The sequence below is a fragment of the Terrapene carolina genome, unplaced genomic scaffold (genome assembly GCF_002925995.2).
Source record: "Terrapene carolina triunguis isolate 2854851 unplaced genomic scaffold, T_m_triunguis-2.0 Scaffold66, whole genome shotgun sequence".
NCBI classification, from domain to species: domain Eukaryota; kingdom Metazoa; phylum Chordata; order Testudines; family Emydidae; genus Terrapene; species Terrapene triunguis.
In genome coordinates this window covers 22638905-22663660 of record NW_020664417.1, presented here as the reverse complement: position 1 = coordinate 22663660, position 24756 = coordinate 22638905, and the positions used below count along the sequence as shown (strand labels likewise).

Here is a 24756-nt window from a genome sequence, read left to right as displayed (position 1 = left end):
ATATACAGTTTAGGGGCTATATAAATACATACATAGAAGATGGACAATAACAGGATGCTGTTCTGGCACTGCATGTCTTTTCTGAGGCAGAACTTCTGTGGTACATGGAGCAGGCAAGCAGAGCTTTGCTCCTTGACTGACATCTCTAAACTTTCTTACCCTCTGTACAGCAGGAGGAGCAACAAAAGAATTGTTCAGGAGTTCTAGAATCATTCTCATGAGAGGAAGAGGAAGCTGGAAGCTACCTCATCTCTTTCGGCCAGGTGTGGGGGGAGGGAAGGGGCCAGGGGGGCAAGAGACTCCCAATTTATCAGATCTCTTCTAACTTTAACTGATAGGAAAAATGGAAATTCCAAGCAGGCTCAAGGGAAAGTTCTCTCCTAAAAATTCCAGTGACATCCCCTTGGGTTGTCATCCTACTCCTGGGGAGAAGTAAGATTCTCATCTAGGCATTGCCCCTGGATTTTGCACTGCACCCCAAAATGTCTGTAATGCACTTTGGCTAACGGACATCTAATGAACTTTTGATTATACAGTTCTCCTTAATGGTTATAGAAACCCACATTTCTCACAAACTGGAAGAAATATATTTTGTACATCCTTCCTGTGCCAATGTTGGTGCACAGGATGGAAACCAGTCCATTCCATTCTTCTCTGTCATTTGCTGCTGCTTCCTTGAGATTCGCTCTTCTGCCCTCCCTGCTAATGGTTCTTCTTAACATTTCTCTTGGATACCCTCATTTCCTCACAATAGTTGGTTTTCACCTGACAGTTTCGTGTGGAAATCTGTATGTTGGCATTCAGAGTACATGCCCCAAATACATCCAGAGCTTCCTTCTCATTCTGATGGAAAGAACTGGTTGGTGGTATTTCAGATCTCTTCGTTGGTGCTGAAGTCTTTGCAGTCAATGTTCAGAATCTTTCATAGGCACTTATTTTGGAAGGCGTCTAGTTTTCTGTCTGTTTTAGTAGATTTCCAACTCTTGCCGCCATATATTAGCCCTGAGATTGTTTAAATTGAAAATTCTCAGTTTTGTTCTAGTGCTGTATATCTTTGATTGCCATACTATGTTGAGTTGCCTGTCCTATCGTTAACATCTCATTTCCTCTTAAGGTCTCCTTTGGTTAATATGGTGTTGCCCAGGTAGATGAACTATTCTACTTTCTTGATATTTTTGCCTTCTAATGTGATGTTACTGGGTTTCAGTAATGTTTGTTCTAGCATAATTAATTTTCAGCCTCATTTGGCTTGCTATTTTTGCCAAGTCTGTCTGTCTGTCTCTTTTGAAGGGTGTCTCTGGATAGCACAATATCGTCAGCAAAGTTGCTATACCAGTGTTTGTGTTGCTAATACATGTCTTCATTATCTACGGCAATGCCAAACAACAACGGAGATAAAATGCAGCCCTGTTCCATGCCAGCATCCACATTGAACCACTCTGTTGTCTGGTTGTTCACCCACACAGAACACTTTGCATCTCTGTACATGGCTGTCAAGGCTGTATCCCCACTTTGAACTTTAGGGTTCAAATGTAGGGGCCTGCATGAAAACTTCTAAGCTTATCTACCAGCTTAGCTTTGGTCCGCTGCCACCATCACAAGAATTCCCTCCCTGGGAAGCCTTGAGAAACCTTTCACCAATTCCCTGGTGAACACAGATCCAAACCCCCTTGGATCTTAAAACAAGGAGAAATTAATCATCCCCCCTCCTTGCTTCCACCCTCCTTTCACCAACTCCTGGTGAATGCAGATCCAAACCCCCTTATTGGTCCTTCGGGTCAGGTGTCAGCCAGGTTACCCGAGCCTCTTAACCCTTTACAGGTAAAAGGATTTGGAGTCTCTGTACACAGAGAGCTGTTACCCTTCCCTTTATAGTTATGACAATGGCCTTGATGATATTGACAATTTTAACTGGGATTCCATAGGACTGAAAAATATTCCATAATGTATGTAAGTGCAAGCTATCAAATGCCATTTGAAAATCAAAATATTTGATGAAGAGGGGAGCTTGCCATTCTATACATTTTTGTATGATGGACCTTTAGTGTAAATATCTACTCTACATGGGATGTCTTGGGCCTGAATTCACCCTGTTCTTCTCAAAGGTTTGCATCCTCTGCCTCTCTCATCCTGTGCAGAAGGCTTTCCCTAGAGCAGAGAGTAGTATAGCTCCTCTCCAGTTGTTACAGTCAGTAAGATCACCCTTTATCTTATAATGATTCCATGTTTCCACTGGTCAGGTGTGGTCTCTTCTTCCCAAACTTTTTTGACCAGCTGTATCAATTTTGTTAGGATAGTTGTATCAAGTAATTGTAAAACAAAAAACGTTGTTTGGAAAATTGGGTGTGAAATATTCAAAGCTTTCCTTAAGATTTTTCTAAATGTGAGAGAGAAACCATCAAACGGTTTGTGTGTGGACACCAGAAGCAGACGTTAGAAGCTTTTTAATGTTTGGGGCGGGTTCGTATAACTTCAACTAATTTTGAAAATAGGGAGATTTTCTGGGAAGAGGATGTACAGAATATTAAAGGTGCACTGGGAGGACTGCCTTCCAAGGAAAACCTGGACATACTATTGAATTTTACAGATTAGCCACAACAGTAATAAATATTTTAATCCGTATTACATAATTTTCTATTTTAAAAGTTGCAAGTGTTAAATTCGCCAAACCAGTTTATTGTGTAGCAAACAGAATATTTCAAACATCTTTTTGGCAAATAATATATTTCAAATTATTTTAAAATTAACTGCACTTTTTAAGTACTAATTTGTGTCCACTGAAAGTCCAGTTAACTGGCTGAGGGCTACACTATAATTGTAATTAGTGGCAATGAGCTTGCTTGCTTCAGCTGGAAAAATCTGAAGCATGCTGCACTTTCAAATATAAAAAAATGGTTTGATGACATTCCACCAGCCTCCAAGGCTACTTTAAAAAATGTGTTTTATTTTTCAAAGAAAAGATGAAGACAAGTTTGAGGAGGGGAATGTTGGTGTGGAGGCTATTTAATTTCCTGTTCAAGTCCTTCCTGTACTCTGTGCTTACAGGCTCCCAGGAGCTGAGCACCATATAATTGATGTGCAGCCTGCATTGCTGAAGGTTGGACTGCACCATTCCGTGAACGAGGGAAGATGTAATCTGATCCTCTGCTGCTAAGGGAGGAATCTGTTAAGTCAAGGCTTTGACAGGGCATAGTCTCCTCCAATAATCTTCCCCCTCTCTCTCATTATTCCCTCAAGTTCTACTCCAGCAAGCTGCATGTATGTATGTGTCCTGAGAAGCGGTTTGATACTGAGCTTCATTTGCCTTTACAGTGGAGTTTTGTTGCTGGTTCTGCTGCCTAATCTTCCTTTTCTGACGTGCCCGAGCATGTCCACATTAGAGTCTGTGACATACCTACCTGAAAAAGGTTTATATTGTCAGAGACTACCAAGCAATCGGACACTCGGGGGCACAGAATCACTGAAGGGGAAAAATACAGAAAACATGGGTTTCTACGGCACTTTAAAAATGATTTTTTACAAAGTAAGTAATCTGTTTTTTCTTGTTTGAGAGAGAGTGTGTGTCTGTGTTAAGGAAGAAAAAAATCTGTATCATCAGAGATGGCTGCAGTATCTTCTCTTTTTGGTGGGTGGCTGGATGCCTGGCATTCTATTCTACACGATGAACGAAGGCAAATAATGAAATGGCTAAATGAGATGCGAAAAGCTTTTATTTTAGGAATATGAATAAGAAGTGAAATGTTGATCTGAGAATTTACCTTCAAATAAACTGCTTGACTTTCAAAATGCAGCTCATCTATACATTAACCTGAAAGCACTTTATGCATAACTGTTCTTTAGTAAATCTTCTTTCTGTACCTTACCATTTCTCTCAGGCTTATTTTATTTTAATTTTGCTGTGAATGTACAAAAAGGTGGAAGTAATGGTGTTGATATTTACATGTAATGCAGTGAGCTATGGAAGACTTTGATACCACTCTGTATTTCTGGTAATGATGCAGAATACAGTTTGATATTTTGACTGCAAGATCAGTTATTTCAGTAAATCAACACTGTCTAAAGAACTCTAGTACTTACATTCACAGAGAATTATTTCACAAGGATGTTTGCTCGGGTATTTCTGATACAAGTTTTCAGTCGCATAAAAATCATCTTGAAGTCTAAAATTTATCACTAGAACAGTCTTCTGGAAACAAAGTTTTATCTTAGTATGGTAAATGCAATTGTGTCAATGAATTTACTTGGCATCCTATGAAGTGCTGAAAGCACATATATGTCACTAAGCTGATAAGAACAGATGAAAAAGTTTCTTAAAATAATTGAGAAAACAGGAAATTGGAGATGTCATTATTAGGTAAATATAGGACTGCATGTTGATTTGAATATTTTCTATGCTCTTGTAGAAGAATAAATGAATATATCTGCTTATATTGTTGCTGGTATTATATTTCTTATACCTAATAATTTTTGCTTTTGAAAAAGTAAATCTCTTTTTTCGAGAGAGGGAACTAGAAGATAAATATAAGCATTGGTGTGAGGATATTCTCTCAGGAAAATCAGTTTAATTTTTAACTGAGATTAAAAACTTCCTATAACATTAAAATACTTCCTTAAGATTCCTACTATAAGATTTCTCTAGTATGGTGTTATACTAAAACAAATGAGATTTATGCCTCCAGTGGTTTTGCTGTCTTGCTCCTGTACAATGATAAAAGATGGTCTCCATTATTCTCAGTGTTGGTTAGAACAATTTGGGGGGCAGTGGGGGAGGGTGGGTCGGGTTGGTTCTTGCATTTGGGATTTGTTATGTGGTTTTTGTTTGTTTGTTTGTTGTTCTGTTTAATGTGTTTATGGTGACATGGTTATTGTGTCCCACGTGAGGCATGGGCAAGAAAACAAGGTTTAGCTATAAGGCAAGCTGTTTTTCTTTTTTTAATGAGTATGTATAACCTTAGTAGTCCTTTCTCTTAATTACTAATGGAACAAAATACAAAAGCTTTATTGAATGTTTATTAAGTGACATGTAAATGTCTGAGTATTTTGAAGGAAAATGTTTCTAATGCAAACATTTTTTATAGCTATACAGAATCCAATTCATTTTAGGAAGGAAGACTGGTACAGTAAATGGTTGAATCCAATCGTAAAGATGAAATTATAACATCTACAACATTTTAAAAAACAGAGAACCACTTAGCATTATATATCCTAGATATCAACTTAAAACCATTCATTTTAACAGATTAAATTAGAGAAACTAAAAACCCTCACAAATATTTAAGGTCCAAATTGATACACAGGTAATTTATACATTCTGCAGCCAATAGCTGTTGTTGCTCTACTAATGGCTAAAATGTTTTCCCTACAATAAAAACACATCTTTATTTGGCATAAAATGACTTCTTAGTTGAGTCCAAAAATCTGTGGTTGAAGATTACCAGCATATGCAGCAAGTAATCCTTATTTGTTTGGCTGGATGAACATGCCTTTCACTGGTTTCCATCTCTGGTAATTTTTGCAGACTTGCTTCTCCTTTTAACGGCTGCCCTGCTCATTATTTGTTTTTTGATCATATCTAATTGTGGGTAACATTCTAGACTAGATTTATTCTTTTTCATTCTACTCCTTTTGTAAAAATGTCAGTGTCCTCTTTAAGTCATTTCGTTTTAGTCAATGTCATTTCATAAATGTTGGAAATATTAAATTAAAAATGTTAAGATGAGTCATTTTTAAGTATTTGAATTTTTTTTGTCTTAATGCCTAAAATATACATTTGGTCTACAGTGCACAGAGACTATCCAAAATGTAACCCACTTCTCATTTTCAGACTTTACAGTTATAATAGCTATGAAACTGAAATAATAGGGATGGAATTCTTTCCAGAAACTTCACAAAGATCAGTTTTTTAAATAAACCTTTTAGATAGTTATCCAAATAAAAAGTAAGATAGTAGTTTTAAGTATATGTAGTCCCCAAAGTAAAATGTTATAACACTTTAGTCATAAAATAGATACTTATTCATTAAAACTGTTTCACATTTTGTTACTTCTAGTTGTACACTAGAACATTATTTTAAATTATTTTATTAATGGAGGTTTCTTACGAAAATTCAGAATTAAAGTAAAAGGAAAAATGTGTTCATTTTAGATATTACAGACATGATTTATGCTGGTCATACAACTAAATCTTTGGGGTTTTTTTTCCCCTCCCCACCTTGCAGATGAAGAGAAAGTTGGACCATGGCTCCGAGGTCCGTTCTTTCTCTCTGGGAAAGAAACCCTGCAAAGTCTCAGAATACACGAGGTAATTAAATGTAATAACATGACCTGGTCATGATTCTTATGTGTACATCCTGTCTTTCCAGCTGCTCAACCTGAATCATAGCTCATTTTAAATGTTAAAACTATAGAAGAGAACTGGTGGTATTATCCCTATTAGCATGTAGAGTTCAGGTGGTTAAAATTCTGGAAACTGAAGTTGAGTTTCAATAGAGTAGCCAAAGTTGTATTTCTTCTTTTGAGGTTTGCTTTCAATTTCTAATATATTGCCCATCTCCGAAGAGCTTTCTACAGGGCAGAAGCATCCCTCAAAATAAAGTGTGAAATCAATACAGTTTTAAAAAGGACTTAATGGTAAGAACTTCTAAAAAGAAAGGCTTTTACAAAATATGATCAAATGTATCAATTTACTAAGGCAAGCGAAATACTTGAGTGGAAATTTATGTAGACAGAATTGAACATATGATTCTAAGCAAATTACAAAAAAATGCTTGCTACCTACAATATGGTATTATTGAGTCCCCGTTCTTCTCCCTTACTCATGTTGATCAGTATGTTAATGCACAAGTAGTTCCATTTATTTCAGTGAGACTCCTTGCAGAGTAAGATAATAATCAACATGAGTAAGGGAGCAGAATAGGGCAATTTCTGAATGAGCAAGTATATTTTATTTGCTAAAGATAAGATTTTAAATGTTCTATATGCATACATTACAGTATGCGCAGTGCTTCCTGTAGTTGCCATAACAACTAGATATAATTGTTCTCTGATGTCCTGCTACATTCCATCATTTTGGAATTTGCATCATTGTAAAACTTTTCCTGCTACTTTCCACTTAAAATTGGCTTAGGCAGTCAGTTCTTGAATACGTCACTGTGAATGTATCTTAAAAGTGTAAATTACATTTTATACATCTCTCCTTTTAAGAGGGTTATTGCACAAATGAAAAGTTCAGAAAATGTGGGAAAGTATGTTCTGTGTTTGGTCTTTGATTCTGTAAATGGCAACATTAAAGAACAACAGACCTTATCCTGTTAGTGAGCAAATATAACCATTCTGACTTCCAGATCTCTCTAGTTGGTGTATTATTTTTTTCAATTGTTCTCAGTTTTCTGAACTCATGCTGCCAAAAACCTGCCTCTTTCTGTAACAGTTCCTCACATAACACAGTCCTTGGTGTTCACAAAAAAGACAATTCAGTAAAGTATACTGTTTGTCAAAATATATGTACTTGTTTTCAGAGGAATTGTTGTTACTTGCCCAGCTTCCTAGAACATGTGACTGTTTTAATAGAATGAAAACAAACATTCAGAAAGTTCTAAACACAAAAAGAATAAAGTATGAACAAAGATCATGTTTAATGTGATTGCAAAGGAAAAAGATTTTGCTTTTAGTTTCTGTTGTGGATTATTGCAGTTCTGACCAAAAAGTCCAATGTAGCAGTGAAAGACATTTAAATAAAGGTATAACATCCCCTATATTAAAATAAACAGCCACCAAACGTTTTATTTACTTAAAATATGTATTTTAATGCCTCTAACCTAAAGACAGCATTTATATTTCATGTTGTTTATAACAAGTTTCTAATTTTCTAACCCATTTTATCACCAACATTCAAAAGCTCGCCTCTGTAGATACTTACCTTCTAGAAAAGCTGACCATATTCAGTCCTACTGATGATAGTTGAGAAGATGTGAAAATAGTGTCTCTCAGAAACACACATAGCCTTTGCTTGTTCACCCACACCAAGGGTAGAATTCAGCTCCTGTGCACAAGACCAGTACAAGTCGTATGCACCAGTTAAATCCCACATAAGCTTCATTCACAGAGTCTTATTTTGGAACTGAAGTGTTGGATTGGCTTTTTACTGGCCCTCTGCACAGGGGTGAACAGAATTAGAAAAGTCATTGATTTTAAAAGTATTATGGATTAACTTAAAAGCATGACTTTTAAGTCTTCTTTCCACTGGAATTCAGAAGGTTGAGTTTATATACAGGAAAAAACCCTTTTCATAAATAATACAGGACAGTCTTATGACTTGATCTTTTGAGTCGTTTGATCATATTATATTTAATATTGTTTAGGTAAAATGATTTAATTCTTGCATCTCAATGTTTCTGTGTGTTCTCCTTGTTGTTAGAAGGAAAGACTCACAGGTCTGATGAACCTGGGGTTTGTTTGCACCCGTAAAAAAACCCATTGGGTTATTTGCATTAGCTGAATGTCCTTAAAAGACGACAGTGTTCTGTGAAACAAAGTGCTCTGTATTAGCTTTTGTTTACATTAGAACTTACTGAAATATCAAGTAAAGAAATAAACCTGTTCTTATCCCTCTTTAAACTTCATCAGTTCATGCACATTTCTGGTACATGCTGGAGAAAAAATAAAACAATAAAATAAAACAAAATTAGAGTTAAAATAAATGTTAGTTATAAATAAATCTGTGTTGCATCAGTTTACAGCAATGCTCTGTCCAGTGAAATCGTGAAGAGCAAATCAGCTAAAGGACTAGATTTACTGCAAAATATTAAATATATTAAAGCAAAATATTTAAGAATCTCCAGTGTATTTGAATTCTACATCTTCTGCAATAGTTTGTACAGATAACTTATGTTTTAAATAGGTGATCCAAGATACGTAAGTAGGGACTATATCAGTCAGATACATCATGTAAAATGCTTCATTTACAAGATAAGGTGAGAGAAAATTGAAGACTGGACAACATTACTGTGGTAGACTTCTCTAGGAGTTTAGACCAGTCACATGGGATGGAGTTCAGGAAAGAAGAAAAAAAGACACCTCAGGCAGAAACATATATTTCTGTGTCTGATCTTTTAAATATGTGAGTGAGAAAATTGTGTGTAGATGGGGCAAAACTACTGCCTCCCAGCGCCCCCTCCCCCCAAAATTGAGAGGTTGGTGTTAATCCATCAATATGCAAACTTTTAAAATACAGTAAAATATATTGAAGTTAAACTATTCTGTTATCATTATAAAATATTAATAGCCTCTTGCTAACAAAATATATCAAGGACTTAGATAATGGATTATTTCGTTGTTTGGCAATGAGGCAGCAACATGTTTTACCATTACAGTTGAGACCTGTGAACTCCTGCTTTCCACATCACCGGAGACCAGGCACACAGGAAACTTGGTCTTCCTGGAGTGAAAGGATATATTCTTACTGCATCTCTTACATAAGCACTCCCTTCTGGCCAGTTGATGGAGTGGTATTCATTTGGCCTTCAGTGGATGCTACCCATTTTTTTTATGAACACTAGAATGATAGAAACAGCTGTATTGATGAGAGTGAGGAAACTGACTCCTTGAATGACAAAGTTCAAATTGTTGTTGCCTGGGTAATTTCACATAAAAATCAAAACATTATTTTATATTAATTCTGATTTGTAACTGCTGTACTAAAGCATTTTAAGTATATAAACATTTTATTTTTCATAATGCAATAATTTCTGTGACTTTCATTTATTTGTATCATAGCACTACTGGGCTTGTGCCATGTTCAGCAACACCTACTACTTTTGGGGACCTGAGAGCAGCCAATGGGCAAGGACAACAGCGGCGTCGGATTACATCTGTCCAGCCACCTACAGGACTTCAAGAATGGCTGAAAATGTTTCAGGTAACCAGCAACTAGAGCGTGAGACTAAATAACCATCTGGAATGGTTCACCTTCATGATTTAAGAAAAAACAGCCAGCTTAATGTACCCCCAAAGTCTCTGTCATTGATTCCATGTAGTCTTGACAAAATAAATGAGCACCAACTTTAAAGGAAATACAGTTTTCCATTCCAGCTAGTTACTGTACAAATTCACAAAATTTTTGCTTTCTTGGGTTTGCTACCAAAGTAAACTCTACTGTTAAGTACTTTGATATTTTCTGCAAAATCTATCCAGCAGGTTACCACTGCTGCCATTGTGGCCTCAATTTAACAAAAGACATGTTCATTTTGAGGCTTGTAAGCATTAGTGCATGGTTAGTCTCTGTGTAAATATGATGCTAAATTTATCAGAAATCTGATAATTTAAGTGGAATATAGGGAACTCTAGTTTATAATACTTTAAAAACTTAGTTATTTGACAAAATATATTTCTGATGAAAAGGAAACTCAATGTTCATTCTTACCATTCTGTGTTTTAATCACATTCTTGGGTTGTGCATATTTGTACAGTTGAAAAGAAGAGCAAAGAGAACTTTTTTCTCCCTTCAAATAGTCTGGTCAACAATGTCTACACGAAAAGCAACACTGACAAAGAGTCTGTAAAATAAAATGGTATGCACGAATAGTAATTAATGTAGGGGTTGCCAACCTGAGCCTGAGAAGGAGCCAGAATTTACCAATGTACATTGCCAAAGAGCCACAGTAACATGTCAGCAGCCCTTAATCAGCTTCCCCCTCCCCCTGCTCCCAGTGCCTCCCGCCCACCGGCAGCTGTTTTGTGGCGTGCAGGAGGTGGGGAGGGGGAAGAACGAGGGCACGGCAGGCTCAGGGGAGGGGGTGGGAAGGGGTGGAGTGGGGGCAGGGGCCTGTGGCAGAGCCAGGGGTTGAGCAGTGAGCACCCCCTGGCACATTGGAAAGTTGGCGCCTGTAGCTGCAGCTCCGGAGCCGGTGCCTATACAAGGAGCCGCATATTAATTTTTGAAGAGCCACATGTGGCTCCGGAGCCACAGGCTGGCCACCCCTGAATTAATGCAACGGAAGTAGAATCTCTCCTACATAGATGTCTATTGTTGTGTGTTTAAAAATATGAAAAAACTACCCACTGATTAACAATAAAGCAATATGTTTTTGTTTCTGAACATTACTTCTGTAACAGTTTAAAAAGAAGAGATGGACCAATGAAAATATAAAAATTGCTTCCGTTATTATCAGCAATCACTTTTACAGCTTCAATGTAAACTTAGTGACACACTGTTTTAGGCAGAAACCATTTTTTATAACTTTATGCTCAATGTGCATCATTTGATGATAATTTCATTATGTAACTAATCTCAGATGCAAATTCTTGCCCTTAAAAAGAGTAAAAACCTCTTCCTTCATAAATTATAAATATGTAATCTATTCATACAAAACTCATACTTTGAAGTGAAGTGGAGAAGACTAAATGATTTGCAGCAATAAGTATTCAAATTCAGTTGTTAAAGGTATGCTTTTGTGATGTTTTTTCCTAGAAAGATGTTTTTTATCCACAAGAATAAGATTTTAATGGTACATGTGCTTCTTTCTAGACACCACAGATACGTCAACACAGCTCCTGAATATTAATCAGCTGAAAGCCTTTCTGTTATCAAAAGTTAGTTTGTTTCACAACAGAGGTATTTTATTGGTAATTTTAAGTACTTGGTTTACTTTTTCACATAGTCTATAACTACATACAAAAAACAGCAGGGTGGATTTGATTTAAATCATGATTTAAATCACTAGTCTGGAAGACTCAATTTAATCATGGATTTCTACATAAAAGTGCATTCTTGTTGGTTGTTATAACCTAAATACATATTCTTCACAACTCAGAGATAGATGTAGGTTTCATTTTTAGAAGGTACGCACTATACATTTTTTAAGTGATTTATATTGAAAACTTTTCAGATGCGTTTTACAGCTATATCAGAAAATGAATGATTTGTTATTACATTTACCAAAGGTAATTGAAGCAGATATTAATGAAGTCATTGGGAGGTGAAGTATCTCCAATTCAACAGGTTAATCATTAATATTTGGAGGATTTTCTTGCCATGCTGTATTAGGAGGAGAACATCACCATACAGACATTTAAATTGAGTTATTTAACTAAAATAACAACGTTATGTATTCTGGATTTTTTCTTCAACAGCAAACATAATATTTTAACAAAACAAGCATATGAATTTTTGAATTTAGTTAAACATTCAAGTTTTTAAAAATCAAGTTTGCTTTTGTTAAAATTGTTTTTAACTAAAATAGTTAAAGGAAATATTAAAAAAAAATATTAAATTGACTGTGTCAGCCAGGTCAACATGAGAAACTTAAAATATTGGCTTCTGCAGTTAACTCAGTCGTCTTCACCTTCATTTTCCTGATTGTTCATAATCTGGAAAAGAAAAACAAGCTTTCCTGCTTTTTCAGGTCCCAAACGATTTCTCAATTTGGAATGAATTAGTCCAAAGGAAGAAAATATTCTTTCTACATCGGCAGAAGAAGCTACTACTGTTAAAAGTGAGATTATCACTTCAACAGTCTCTGAATCCAAGTGCTTAAGTGACTTCCACCAGTTCACTGGTGTGACTTTCTTTAAAACATCATCAGCAAACATATATTTCTTGAATGGTTCACCCTTAGCTCTGAAGTTTATTATAGTTGGCATTATTGAGGGATGATTGCTGGATGTCCATATCATAGCCAACTCCTCTTCTTCAGCAGTTAAGGTTTGACCCTGGTACCGAGTATTGAGAATATTGGCAAGAAAATGAGGTGGAGATAGTGCTTGTCCCATTCGTTTTTTTTAATGCTTGTAATTTAACTCTGTCATTGCATGTCTCTTTTTAAGATTTCACTCAGTTCCTTTCAAATTTCAACAGTGTCAGCAATAAAACAGCTATTTCCCTGCATTTTGTTCAAGGCTACAGAAATAGGCTTCAGGGTACTCAGCATGTGTTCAACATTTCTCTTAAGCCCAATGTTGAGAACTTTGGCCGTGACAGTGTCATCTATTTTTTCACGATTTTGTTCACAATTCGTCATCAGATTAGGCTAGTTCTTAATATAGTGCTCAAAACAATCCACTACTGAGTTCCACTGCACGTCTTGTGAGAGAGTTAGCTTGGTTCCTCCTACTTTTTTCAGAGCAGCTGCTGCAAAGTGGTTGTTACGGAAGTATTTTGCAATTTCAACAACATTAGCCTTTATTTCTGGAACACTGAAGTCTTTGGCTAGAAGGTGCATCAAATGAGCACTGCAGCCGTATGTTATTACCTTGGGACTCTCTTCTAAGTAATTTCTTCTCATCTTGGATACATTTGCAGCATTGTCTGTGACCAAGCTGCATACTAGACATTTTAATTATTTTTCATTTTGTTATAGCTTTTACTGCTACTTCTTGTAAGTATTCTGCTGTGTGTGCATTTCCTGATGTATCAATTGTTTCTGTAAGGAAGACATTCCCTTCTTCTGTTGTCACACAAGCACATACAACAGGATCATTATGGACATTGCTCCACCCATCAAGACTCAGGTTAACAATTTTACCCTCTAGACCTTTTGCACACGGCTCATTTTCTCTTTCATATACTTTACCCAGCAATTTGCCTGCGACATCTGCTCTGTTGGGTGGACTGTATCCTGGTCTTAATGACTGAACCATGTTAATGAAGTGTGGGTTCTCAATCATACGGAAAGAAGAGTTTTGCATAAACAAACCGGGCAATTTTTTCATCAATTACCTCTTTTTGTAATCTGCTGGTTCTTCTCACAAACTTACCTATGGTTGTTTCTGGATGATGGAGATTTTTTTTTCCTTTTTGCTACAGGTGATATACTGTGGCTATGTGACATACATGATGTGAATGAAACACTATCATTGGCAGATAACTCTGAAACTATAGAAAATGATGGTGATCTTGAAGGTGGATAGTCTTCAGAATCGTGTATGTTGAGGATGGAGTCTCCTAAACAAAATAAGTCAATGCAGTTATTTAATTATTACTACCATACTGCTCATTTAGTATTACTCATTGCATTCCCTGACACTCAGTACTACTTTAAAGGTGAAATTGTAAAAGGAAGATCTGCCTATTTCAGCTATTTATTTTTTATCACAACTGCATCTAAAATGATAGTACTATAGAGTAACAACTATATTTTTTGCTCAAACATGAGAATTCAAGAATGGTCCAGAAGGAAGACAGGCAGCCCTTAAGAAAGAAGTATGAAATAAAAAAGTTTACTAACCTGAAGATCCTGCATGTTCAGACATGTTACTTTCATCATCTTCAACACAGCTTCCTCCTGAGAAGGAACACTTCTCATGATGATGTTTCATTCGGGTAACCAGGCCTTGCATTTCTTTGTTGCACTGTTTGTATTTTGCACGTATGCCTGTCTTACCCACAGGTAGAGGAACATCATTAAAATATTCCCAAACTGGGTCTCTTTTACGGCCTTCTGTCATGATAGGTTTTCCCTTTTAGTGAGAGAATGGTATGGTAGATCTCAAATCAATGAAGGCTACACTCAGAAAGACCTCAAGACTTCTGGAATATGCTGCTCAAACAGTTTCACTTTGTTTCTACTGCCTGTCCCTCCCTTCTCACATTTATCTCCAGACTTCTTCTCCTTGTCCAGATCTATTCCGCCTCCAACAATCTTGTATTCATTGCACTTTTAGAGAGAAGTAAGGGATTGACTCTGTGTACACAAATTTGCAGAGGGACAATAGGGTTGAGGTCTGTTATTTCTCACCTCTATATATTATTTATTTAAAAACAATTTTGCTGTTAACAAGCATGTTATCTCTGGAGACACAAATTCACAGTTTGAGAACTGCAAAACTAAGCATTTCTGATGGTATCTTCTAGACTGAGCACTGAGTCCCATTGGGTAGATAGAAAGATTAACCTAAATAATCTATACAGAAGTCTTTGGATCCCCATAAGATTGGGTCCCTAAGCCATGAACTATTAGAATTCATGTACAAAACTTTTCTTAAACATTACATGACTATATTGTCTCATACTATAGAATTAGAATTTATAATCCCTGAAAAACAAGAGTATGTGAAGTGGGAGGCTGAATATTTTCTGAGTGCATAGGAAGAGATGGGAAAGGAAGAGGCTGTTAGTCAATGGAATTTTGCCGATCAGGACTGCAAAATGAGGTCCCTTTTTGGTTGAAGATTATGAATGACACTTGTTAGATACATATATTAGCCTACAGAAAAACTGTTTCAGTAACAAATAAATCTGCTCTTAATAAAAATGTAACTAGACATTTAAACTAAGGTTTTAGGTCATGATTTCAAAAAGAGCCTAAAGTTAGGTTTCTAAATCATGATTTAGGCTCCTAAATAAGTGACCTGATTTTCAAAAGTACTGATCATGCAGAAGTTCCCACTGATTACTTCAGTTGGAGCAATAGGTGTTCAGCACTTTTGAAAATCAAGCCAATTATTTTGGAGCCTAACTTTTGAAACTCTTGGCCTTCAGGTTTAAAGTCACATCTCCTTGACTCCTCTAAGGGCACTTACCTTTATTTCTCAGTAGGAAAATAAAAACTTGCACAAAGTATAGTTAAAAATTACTTAAGATGGTGCAGTTTCTGAGCATGCACAGATAGTGTTACTCTTACAATCTGATATTTTGTTTCTGTATGGCAATCAAAATGGGAGCGCTTTCTCCCTTATTAATATAGCATGGCTGTTAAGTCCATTAAGTAGCACTATCCTTTTTGTCTATAAATCCATCTATACTGACAGTGTCTTTGCAATCAATTTTAAAATTGAATTTCCAGACCAAAAATAAAGAACGAAACCAACTTCGTTAAATTAGAGGTACAGTTGTGAATGTTTTAGTTGTGGGGAAAAAACTCTAAGAAAACTTTGCAGTTTTGTCAAAAGCTTGTAAGCTTTGCCTGGAAGTCAAAATAAGATTACTCTTTGAAAGAAAATTTTACAAAGGATTGGAAATACACAGTTCTTGGTGCCCATGCAACCTTAATGCCTGTCCATCTCCTGCCAATCTGCCATCCAGTATTCCTGTCTACCTAGTGTGTAAGATGGAGACATTTTGATGAAGGACTTCTGATTGTAAGGACTTCAAGTAGTTCATAGCGTGGAGCTGGGAATATCTTAAATCCACTTTATTTATGTTGCTGCTTGTAGAATCAAGAAACTCTGGAATATACGACTTTAGTTTTGAATGTATATTTCTGCTACGTACATGTGATTTGATTTGATTTGTCATCCACCTGGTGCACAGGTGTATCAACTACATACATTTTAGTTCAGCCATTAAGAGTTTTATAGCCTCAGATATTAATGATCAGTTTCAGTACAACATAATTCTGTATGATTAGGGGGATTTGTCTCAAACACTTGTCTTGAATCGGTCATTTCTGATGAACAGAGATTTTCTTTTCCATCTACTCTGAATGGTTCAAAATAAGACACAAATGGTTTCCTGTAATTAGTGTACATTTTGCTTTAAATGCTATAGTGGCATACAATCTCTATGAACTTGATTGAAATAGTTCGATAAGATCACTTTACAATTTCTAGAGTCACTGCTTCATTTGAGATGTGCATTGTTTGAGGATTTGTCTCCTGGTCTTACAACTTCGTATCCTGGACTCATACATCTGTTCTGAGGATAGTGTGGGTGGCACTGAAGAAGAGTTATAGTTATTTGAGTTCTCTATTAACTGTATATTCCCATTCATTTGAATTTCCAGGCTAATGTCTGAATCTTTTAAGAACACTAAAATGTTCAATGAAGTCTTTTCATTTACTATTTGACCTGAGCTCAGTGCTTTGAACATGATAACTACAAGAAAGTCTCTGCCCCAAGAAGCCTATAATTTAAAGGACACAATCAGATAAGACGTAATGCAGTTGGGGAGACAGAGAGTAGAGCTGATGGGGAAAAGGTTCCATCGGAAAATTTCCAATCAGTAAATACTGATTTCTGCAAAATGTTTTGCTTTTGATTAATGTGTCAATTCCAACAAGAATTTGTTTTGAAAGAAAAGTTGAAAAGAAACATTTCAATAAGGTTGAAACATCCAGTTCATTCAACATTCACCCTTTTTGAAACGGAATGTTTAGATATTCCATTTTATATCATATATAATTTTGGCAACCTAAAAAATGTTTTAATTCTGTCTTGCAAATTTTGAAAGTGAAATTCCTCATGAAACCAAAAATCCAGTTCCTGCCAAGTTCATCTGGAGGCAGAATTACATCAAATATTAATCCCTTCTTTACTCTCTCCCTAAACTTTTCCCACTTATATACTATTGTGGTAAGGGGGCATTTGTCTAACATGGGCAAAGTTTGTGAAACCTCCTCATTTAAATGAAGAGAGGTGGGAATCTGGCACACTGGGATTGGAAAGTCTTTTTCTATGCATAATAATGTCAATCAGTAGAGGTAATCACTTTGAGGAGCCGGTAAGCACCATCACTTTGCCTGTAACTGAGTGTTTGCTCTCAGCAGCTATGATAGTGTCCAGCTTCTGCCACTTCTGGCAAAGAGACTATTTCTTTCAGATAGAGACCTAGCCACAGTAATTCACACATTCGTCACTTCCTCTCTGGTATTCTGCAGTTCTCTTTACCTCCACCTAGACAAGATGTTCATGAAGAAACTGTAACAGGTACAACACAGTGGTCCATCTCCTAAGCAGAACAAGCACTTGACCATATATCATGCCAGTGTTCTACAACCTATACTGTCTTCCCATGCACTTTCAGATCCAATTCAAGGTTCTGGTATTTGAGTAGAAAGTCCTCACTTGGACAGGCCCACATCATATCAAAGACTGCCTTCCTTAAGAACATAAGAATGGCCATACTGGGTCAGACCAAAGGGTCATTTAGCCCAGTATCCTCTTTTCTGACAGTGGCCAATGCCAGGTGCTCCAGCGGGAATGAACAGAACAGGTAATCATCAAGTGATCCGTCCCGTCGCCCATTCCCAGTTTCTGGCAAACAGAAGCTAGGGACACCATCCCTGCCCATCCTGGCTAATAGCCATTGATGGAACTATCCTCCATGAATTTATCTAGTTCTTTTTTGAACCCTGGTATAGTCTTGTCCTTCACAACATCCTCTGGCAAGGAGTTCCACAGGTTGACTGTGTGTTGTGTAAAGAAATACTTCCTTTTGTTTGTTTTAAACCTGCTGCCTATTAATTTCATTTGGTGATCCCTAGTTCTTGTGTTATGAGACAGAGTAAATAACACTTCGTTATTTATTTTCTCCACACCAGTCATGATTTTATAGACCTCTGTCATCTCCCCCCTTAGACGTCTCTTTTCCAACTGAAAAATCCCAGTCTTATTAATCTCTCCTCATATGGAAGCCGTTCCGTGCCCCCTAATAATTTTTGTTGCCCTTTTCTGAACCTTTTCTAATTCCAATATATCTTTTTTTGAGATGTGGCGACCACATCTGCACACAGTATTCAAGATGTGGGCGTAGCATGGATTTATATAGAGGCAGTATGATAGTTTCTGTCTTATCTATCCCTTTGTTAATGATTCCCAACATTTTGTTTGCTTTTTTGACTGCTGCTGCACATTGAGTGAATGTTTTCAGAGAACTATCCACAATGACTCCAAGATCTCTTTCTTGAGTGGTAACAGCTAATTTAGACCCCATCATTTTATATGTATAATTGGGATTATGTTTTTCAATGTGCACAACTTTGCATTTATCAACATTGAATTTCATCTGCCATTTTGTTGCTCAGTCACCCAGTTTTGAAAGATCCTTTTGTAGCTCTTCGCAGCCTGCCTGGAACTTAACTATCTTGAGTAGTTTTGTATCATCTGCAAATTTTGCCACCTCCCTGTTTACCCCTTTTTCCAGATCATTTATGAATATGTTGAATAGTTCTGGTCCCAGTACAGACCCCTGGGGGACACCACTATTTACCTCTCTCCATTCTGAAAAATGACCATTTATTCCTACCCTTTGTTTCCTATCTTTTAACCAGTTACCAATCCATGAGAGGACCTTCCCTCTTATCCCATGACAGCTTCAGTCAACATAGTTATGTGTTGCCCTGCACGCTACGTTTATCCAATCCAAATAAATGTTTGAGGGAACTGAAGGCAGTGTTTTCAACAGCAAAACCAACACACTGGTTCACCCTCCCAAAAGGAGATCAGGAAGAGCCCCTTCTCTCCATCTTCAGGTATCTCTGTAAGACACACCTTTCAACCACTAAAAGAATTCAACAGCACACTAAAAAGTAATAACCTAGATTAAACCTAGAGCAGGTCAAAGTATGAATATGCTCAGAGTAGGAAAGAGATCTAATTGCCTCCACCCAGCTAGTCCACAATATGTGTTTTTAGTCCATGTATTATATAAATGCTTCTTGATAGTAAGGCACAAAAACAGGAGTGGGAGGAAAAAAAGAAGTGAGTGAGGCTGACATCTTTATAGCCCAAATGGGTTCAGAAATCAAGAACAATTTTTTAACGTTTTAGGGAGAAAAACCTTTATTTAACTAGCAAAGTGAAAGAACTAGCTGGAGTTTCATTCAGTGTGAGCCTACATGCAGTTTTCACACACCAGCATTGATGTGGCGTGGTCAGCGCATACAAATTCACTGCATTCTCCACATTGCTTGCAGCTCTTGTGGTCAAATGACCTTAAGCAAATGTGGCAGCATCCACTGCCAAGTCTGCAGGGTGATCCCATGGTATCTGGTTTTTGATAGTAGCCAAGGGATGAGAGTGCTGCTTTGATGGGCATGGTGAGATGATGGATATCAAGAATTCTTCTCTTTATATGTGCATCTTCGAGTCATGGAATAAGTGCCTTGTTTTCATTGAGTGTGGTGCCAAGCAGGATCACTGCTGACTCAAATAAGGAACCCGGGATTCCAGCAACATCACGCATGTTGAAGAAAAGAAACATTGGCCATCTTTTTATCTTGCACCCACAGGAGTACATTCTTGCAAGATGGTCCATGTTGTTGACAGCACTTTTAGTGTCATAATGGAGAATTATGTGGGGTTTCTTTTTGTCTCTTCCTAGAACCCTGTCATGATGCATCGTCGATAGTAGTATTACCAACTTGCCCTTCTTTGGAACATAGGAAGCCAGGGTAAGTGGCCCAGCAAACCTGAACACTGATGGCAGTTTTTCTCTGCTCCAATGTGGATGCATCTCACTTGGTACATCTGGCTTGTTTCATTGGATTGTTCCAACATAGGCCAAATTTTCATTAAGTAGATCTTCAGTAAGCTTAATATTGGTGAAGTTATCCCCAACTATGTTTCTTCCAGTCTTATACCAGGGCTGAACATAAGCTCCTCATCATCTGAAAATGAACCTGATGAACAGTCAATGGAAATGTAGTCTTCCTTTTTAGAGCTACTCTTGACGTGATCTGGCACAACATCACTGTCATCTAATAAGCTGTCCTCACAAAACAACTTACTGTCAGAGTTGCAAATAATTTTTCTAAGATCAGAAGCAGAATATCATGCCCGTTTGTTCACCTTCTTGAATTGCGCAGCACATAAAATGCCCTCAAGAGTCTTGTTAGTCTGCAGTATTTGGAGCACAATACCTAGACAGACAATCCCCTCAAGAGTGGTAGGCAGAGAGCCACCATTAGTCCACTGTGTTGAGGATACCTAACAAGCCCGGATTTGAAAGGACCAACCTCCCTGGAGTACCTTCTACCGTAGGGTAACTGTATGCAGCAACCGCTGTCACTGCAATCCATTATCCAGTTAGCATATGCTAACTATTACAGTACAAGATACTCGCACTAGAAGCAAATGTATACACAGAGCTACTAAAAAGAGAGGATAGTGCAATATGTTTGGGCTACATTTGTGCCACACATACTGTTTTAATACAGAAAAAATATTTTTCATGCTAAATTACATTTTTTTTAATTTAGCTGAATTGTGTTCATGTGCCTAGGTAACTGTGTCCTAAAACTGCATAATTGGAGGGCCACTGGTTCATGAGTTATCACAACATATATGCTCACAGGGTACAACATTCCCATGAATGTGGAGGAAGGATAATGGAGCTTTTTTGCCTGGAACATTTTTAGGAATCTAAAATGTTTGATTTGCTCAGTAACAAAAATGTTAGAAATTTTGCATCATTGCTTGGCACCTATTTACTTTACTTTTTAGTTTACAAACATGTTCACTGTTATTGTTTATACAAAATGCACACTTACTCCTTCCCCTCTGTCTCTGCTGAATGTGCTGTGTGCCATTTTTTGCTAACAGGTCAATCTATAGATCACAGAGATGCTAATCTAATGAAGATAATTATGTCATTCCCCCATTAATATATATAGTTGTATTTATCTGGCAAGACTACTCACTCAACAAAATTTTCCACACCAAATATTTTTCCTCAGAGATCTCTTACTGACTATTACCAGTTTATTTTTAAAAACATGGAAGACTAATCGGGAGAGCTCCCTAGAGTAAACGTCTTTTAGCAGTTGACTGCTTGGAAGGGTCTTAAGGTTGTTGCCTCTAGCCAACCTATAAAGCTGAAGGAATAGATTTCACTGTCTTAAAGTTTGTTTTCCCCTGTGTAGGGGGAGGAGGAGGGAGGCAGTGTGTGCCTCTCAGTTTAGTTCTACATGGTATTTTATCAGTAAAGATAAGAGTAAGGAATACTTAAACTGATGTGCAATATTGTCATCAGAATTTAGGGGCCATTAACAATTTTTATCGATTTACAACTACAGCAAACATCTGCCGCAGCACAAAATGTTGATATTCAAGTTCTTTGAATTATTTTTACTATATTAATTACTAACAGAATTGGATTAGAATGATTTTGAAAGTTATGAGAGACTAATAGAGATACTGTGGCTTCAGTGTATTTTCTCTTTTGTTTTCCTATAATTCAAAAGTAGTTTGATCAGATTAAATGTTGCAAACATTTCTAGATAGTGTCAACTAGTGTCTTGGAATAAAAAACAAAACAGTTTTAAAACAGCTGATGAGATAAGCAGCTGCTGTGTATGTACACTAACTACTTTACTTAAAAGGATTTTCAGAAGTATGGTTTATTGTTTGTCTGATAGTTTTGATATCTATGGTTTATTGTTTGTATGATTGATAGTTTTCAATTGAGATCGTTCCCACTGAAAGCGTCCTATTGTAAAGCTCTAAAAGCTGTTGATAGGAGCATCTTTGAAACCTCCACTGAGATCATGTTTTTCAAAAAATATATATTTTTAAATTTTTAAATCCCAGACATACTTCTGCCAGTCTACATCATCTCGTCAGTTGTCAGCAGGGAATGCTACGGTTCAGGTTTCAGTCTCCTCTAACATCGCATCTCAGTCCTCAAACCTTGCCAATGTCTTGCAACAAAAAGTGTGAAGTCAGGAGCTAATTTTCCTAATATTTCTAATGAGTTAATTAAAAAAATTTCTTAAAACTACAAAGATAACTTTTTACATCATAAAGAAGAGTAAATTACTGTTCTACTCACAGTTCATCTTTCTGACTTCTACTCTATCCTTAACTTGCCTCACTACGTCTAGGCATTGCAGTACATGGTCAGTAATAATATACCCTAATTTCAAATCCAAAGAATGATAATGCACAATATGGCAAATCTATGTCTTGAGGCACAGGTTAAGGTGGTATATGAATCTTAATTCTAAGCTATCTTGCTTTCTCATATTTCAGTCAGCCCTTTCAAATGTAATGTAATGTGTTAATTTACTTGCATATGCCATTCTAGAACCCATATGTTCAAAAATATGAATATGAATCTACTTAGAAAACACTGTTGCTGTTTCATTTTCTGTCCTCTTACACTTCGTTCATGCTCTAATTTGATTGCTAAATCAGTTCTTTCTATTGTTTTTTCTCTTGAAATTGTTTTTGCATAACAAATCAAAATCTGTTGAGCACAGATGAGTTTGAGAAAGACATGCTTGTCAGATATGCCATATATTCAGTTATTAATTTTTCTGCAAATGATGCTGCTAATCTGCTGTACTCTCAGATGAGTGCCTATTTAAAATTATCAAATTTTATGCTATCCATTAGTAAGAATGTGAAGTAAGAAAATTACTAGTCAAAATTCCCTGTTTACTTAGTAAATTGGGGTTTACAAAATCAAATATTGGTTTACAGCCAGGATTCTGAAATATAACATTGTGGCAGATGAACATATAGTAGTAGTAATCTTTGGGCAATAAGCAAAGCGATGTATTTTAGAGAAAGTTGCCACTTGGTGTTTTTTGGTTTGGTTCTCTCCCCACACCCTATTTAAAGTTTCTAATGAAACAGTGAAATTTTGATGGCTGAAATTGAACATTTCATTTGAATACCCATTGGAGTGAGTACTCTTGCATTAATCACTTCACTCTCAACACATTCTAAATTGGTTTTAAAACAGTGTACAATTTTTTAGCTATTCATGTTGTATTTTAATGTTATAGATCATACTCATCAACACAATAGATACATTTCTCTATTGGCACTTGAGTTTGGGTTCTAAACATTTTCCATCCATTTTATTTTGCTTAATTTCAAATGATTATCACAAAAAACCTAACAAATTATTTTGTGTGGGTAAGGTATTTACCCATAGGAAGCCTAAACACACTGTCGTTGGGTATCCTGCATATTCACTTTTTTGCAATGTAGCTTATAAGTATTGTATACTAAAATAGTACAAACACTGAACATATCTTTCTCTCTTATAGAGCTGGAGTGGACCAGAGAAGTTACTTGCTTTAGATGAACTCATTGATAGTTGTGAACCAACACAAGTGAAACATATGATGCAAGTGATAGAGCCCCAGTTTCAACGAGATTTTATTTCCTTGCTCCCAAAAGAGGTGAGGATTATCAGTTAATGCTGGGCTATGGGTGCTGTTTGACTATGTAACGCATCATCTATTACCTTTAAACATTTCCATACTAATTATGGTATTCAGTATTGTCAATTTAACACTGTTCATTGGTGTTAAAGAGGACTACAAGTTGACAAACTGCCATGTCTTAATAATGTAATTCTCAGATTAATGTATGATTTTGAGATAAAGGCCAGATTTTTGAAGATATTTAGGCACCGTTTGGGATTTTCAGAAGTTCCTATTTCCATCTTTAGGCACCTTAAAAACTTTAAAAAATCTGTCCAAGTGACTTTCTTTCAACTACTGAGATAAGTTCCATGTTGTACTATAAGTCATTTGAGTTCTTTCAGCTTAGATAGGTTTTCTTTAACCACGTTTTCCTTCCGGTTATTTAGTGTCTTGTCTCTGACTGATTTGCCAGTTTAGTCTTGCATATATTCTGTATCATCAGCGTGTACGTTTTGATCATCATCCCCTCCACATTTTGAAGAGACAACAAAATACTCAACATATACAAATTTATTCTTGATTTGTAACATGCACCTATCATTCTCCAAGTGTATGCATTATTAAATCTGCATTAAGTCTGTTAATGTTACTTATATAATTAAAAGAGAACTTGACAAATTCCCCAGCAACAAGGACCCGAAAACTCCAATCCCCTTATTCTAACCTCCAGTCAATCCCATGGGTAAACAAATATCTTTCAATATACCCTGCAGGTCAACAACTCAGACTCTGTCAGGTCAATAGGGAAGCAAGTACTAGATTCAAGGATCCTCCATTGAGAACATACAGCCTAAGGAATGTTGGTGAGAGTACTTCTGAAGTAGTCCACGGTTGGTATAGAGTAGTATGAGAGAGGTGGTCCATTAGGCTATGTCTATGCTAT

General features: G+C 36.5%; 1 protein-coding gene across 5 annotated transcripts in view; it reads left to right on the top strand.

The window, feature by feature from the left end:
* FBXW7 (F-box and WD repeat domain containing 7) overlaps positions 1-24756 on the top strand; it is a 280045-nt gene that overhangs the window by 228485 nt on the left and 26804 nt on the right. For 3 of the 5 annotated variants that reach the window (XM_026647851.1, XM_026647854.1, XM_026647853.1), the window contains 3 exons: positions 6218-6300; positions 9774-9915; positions 23712-23846. In XM_026647851.1, the coding sequence (XP_026503636.1) occupies positions 6218-6300; positions 9774-9915; positions 23712-23846 (360 nt within the window). Of the gene's footprint in view, positions 1-3256; positions 3524-6217; positions 6301-9773; positions 9916-20035; positions 20080-23711; positions 23847-24756 lie in introns of those variants that run through there. The other 2 variants (XM_026647852.1, XM_024207582.2) reach the window with 2 other exon arrangements.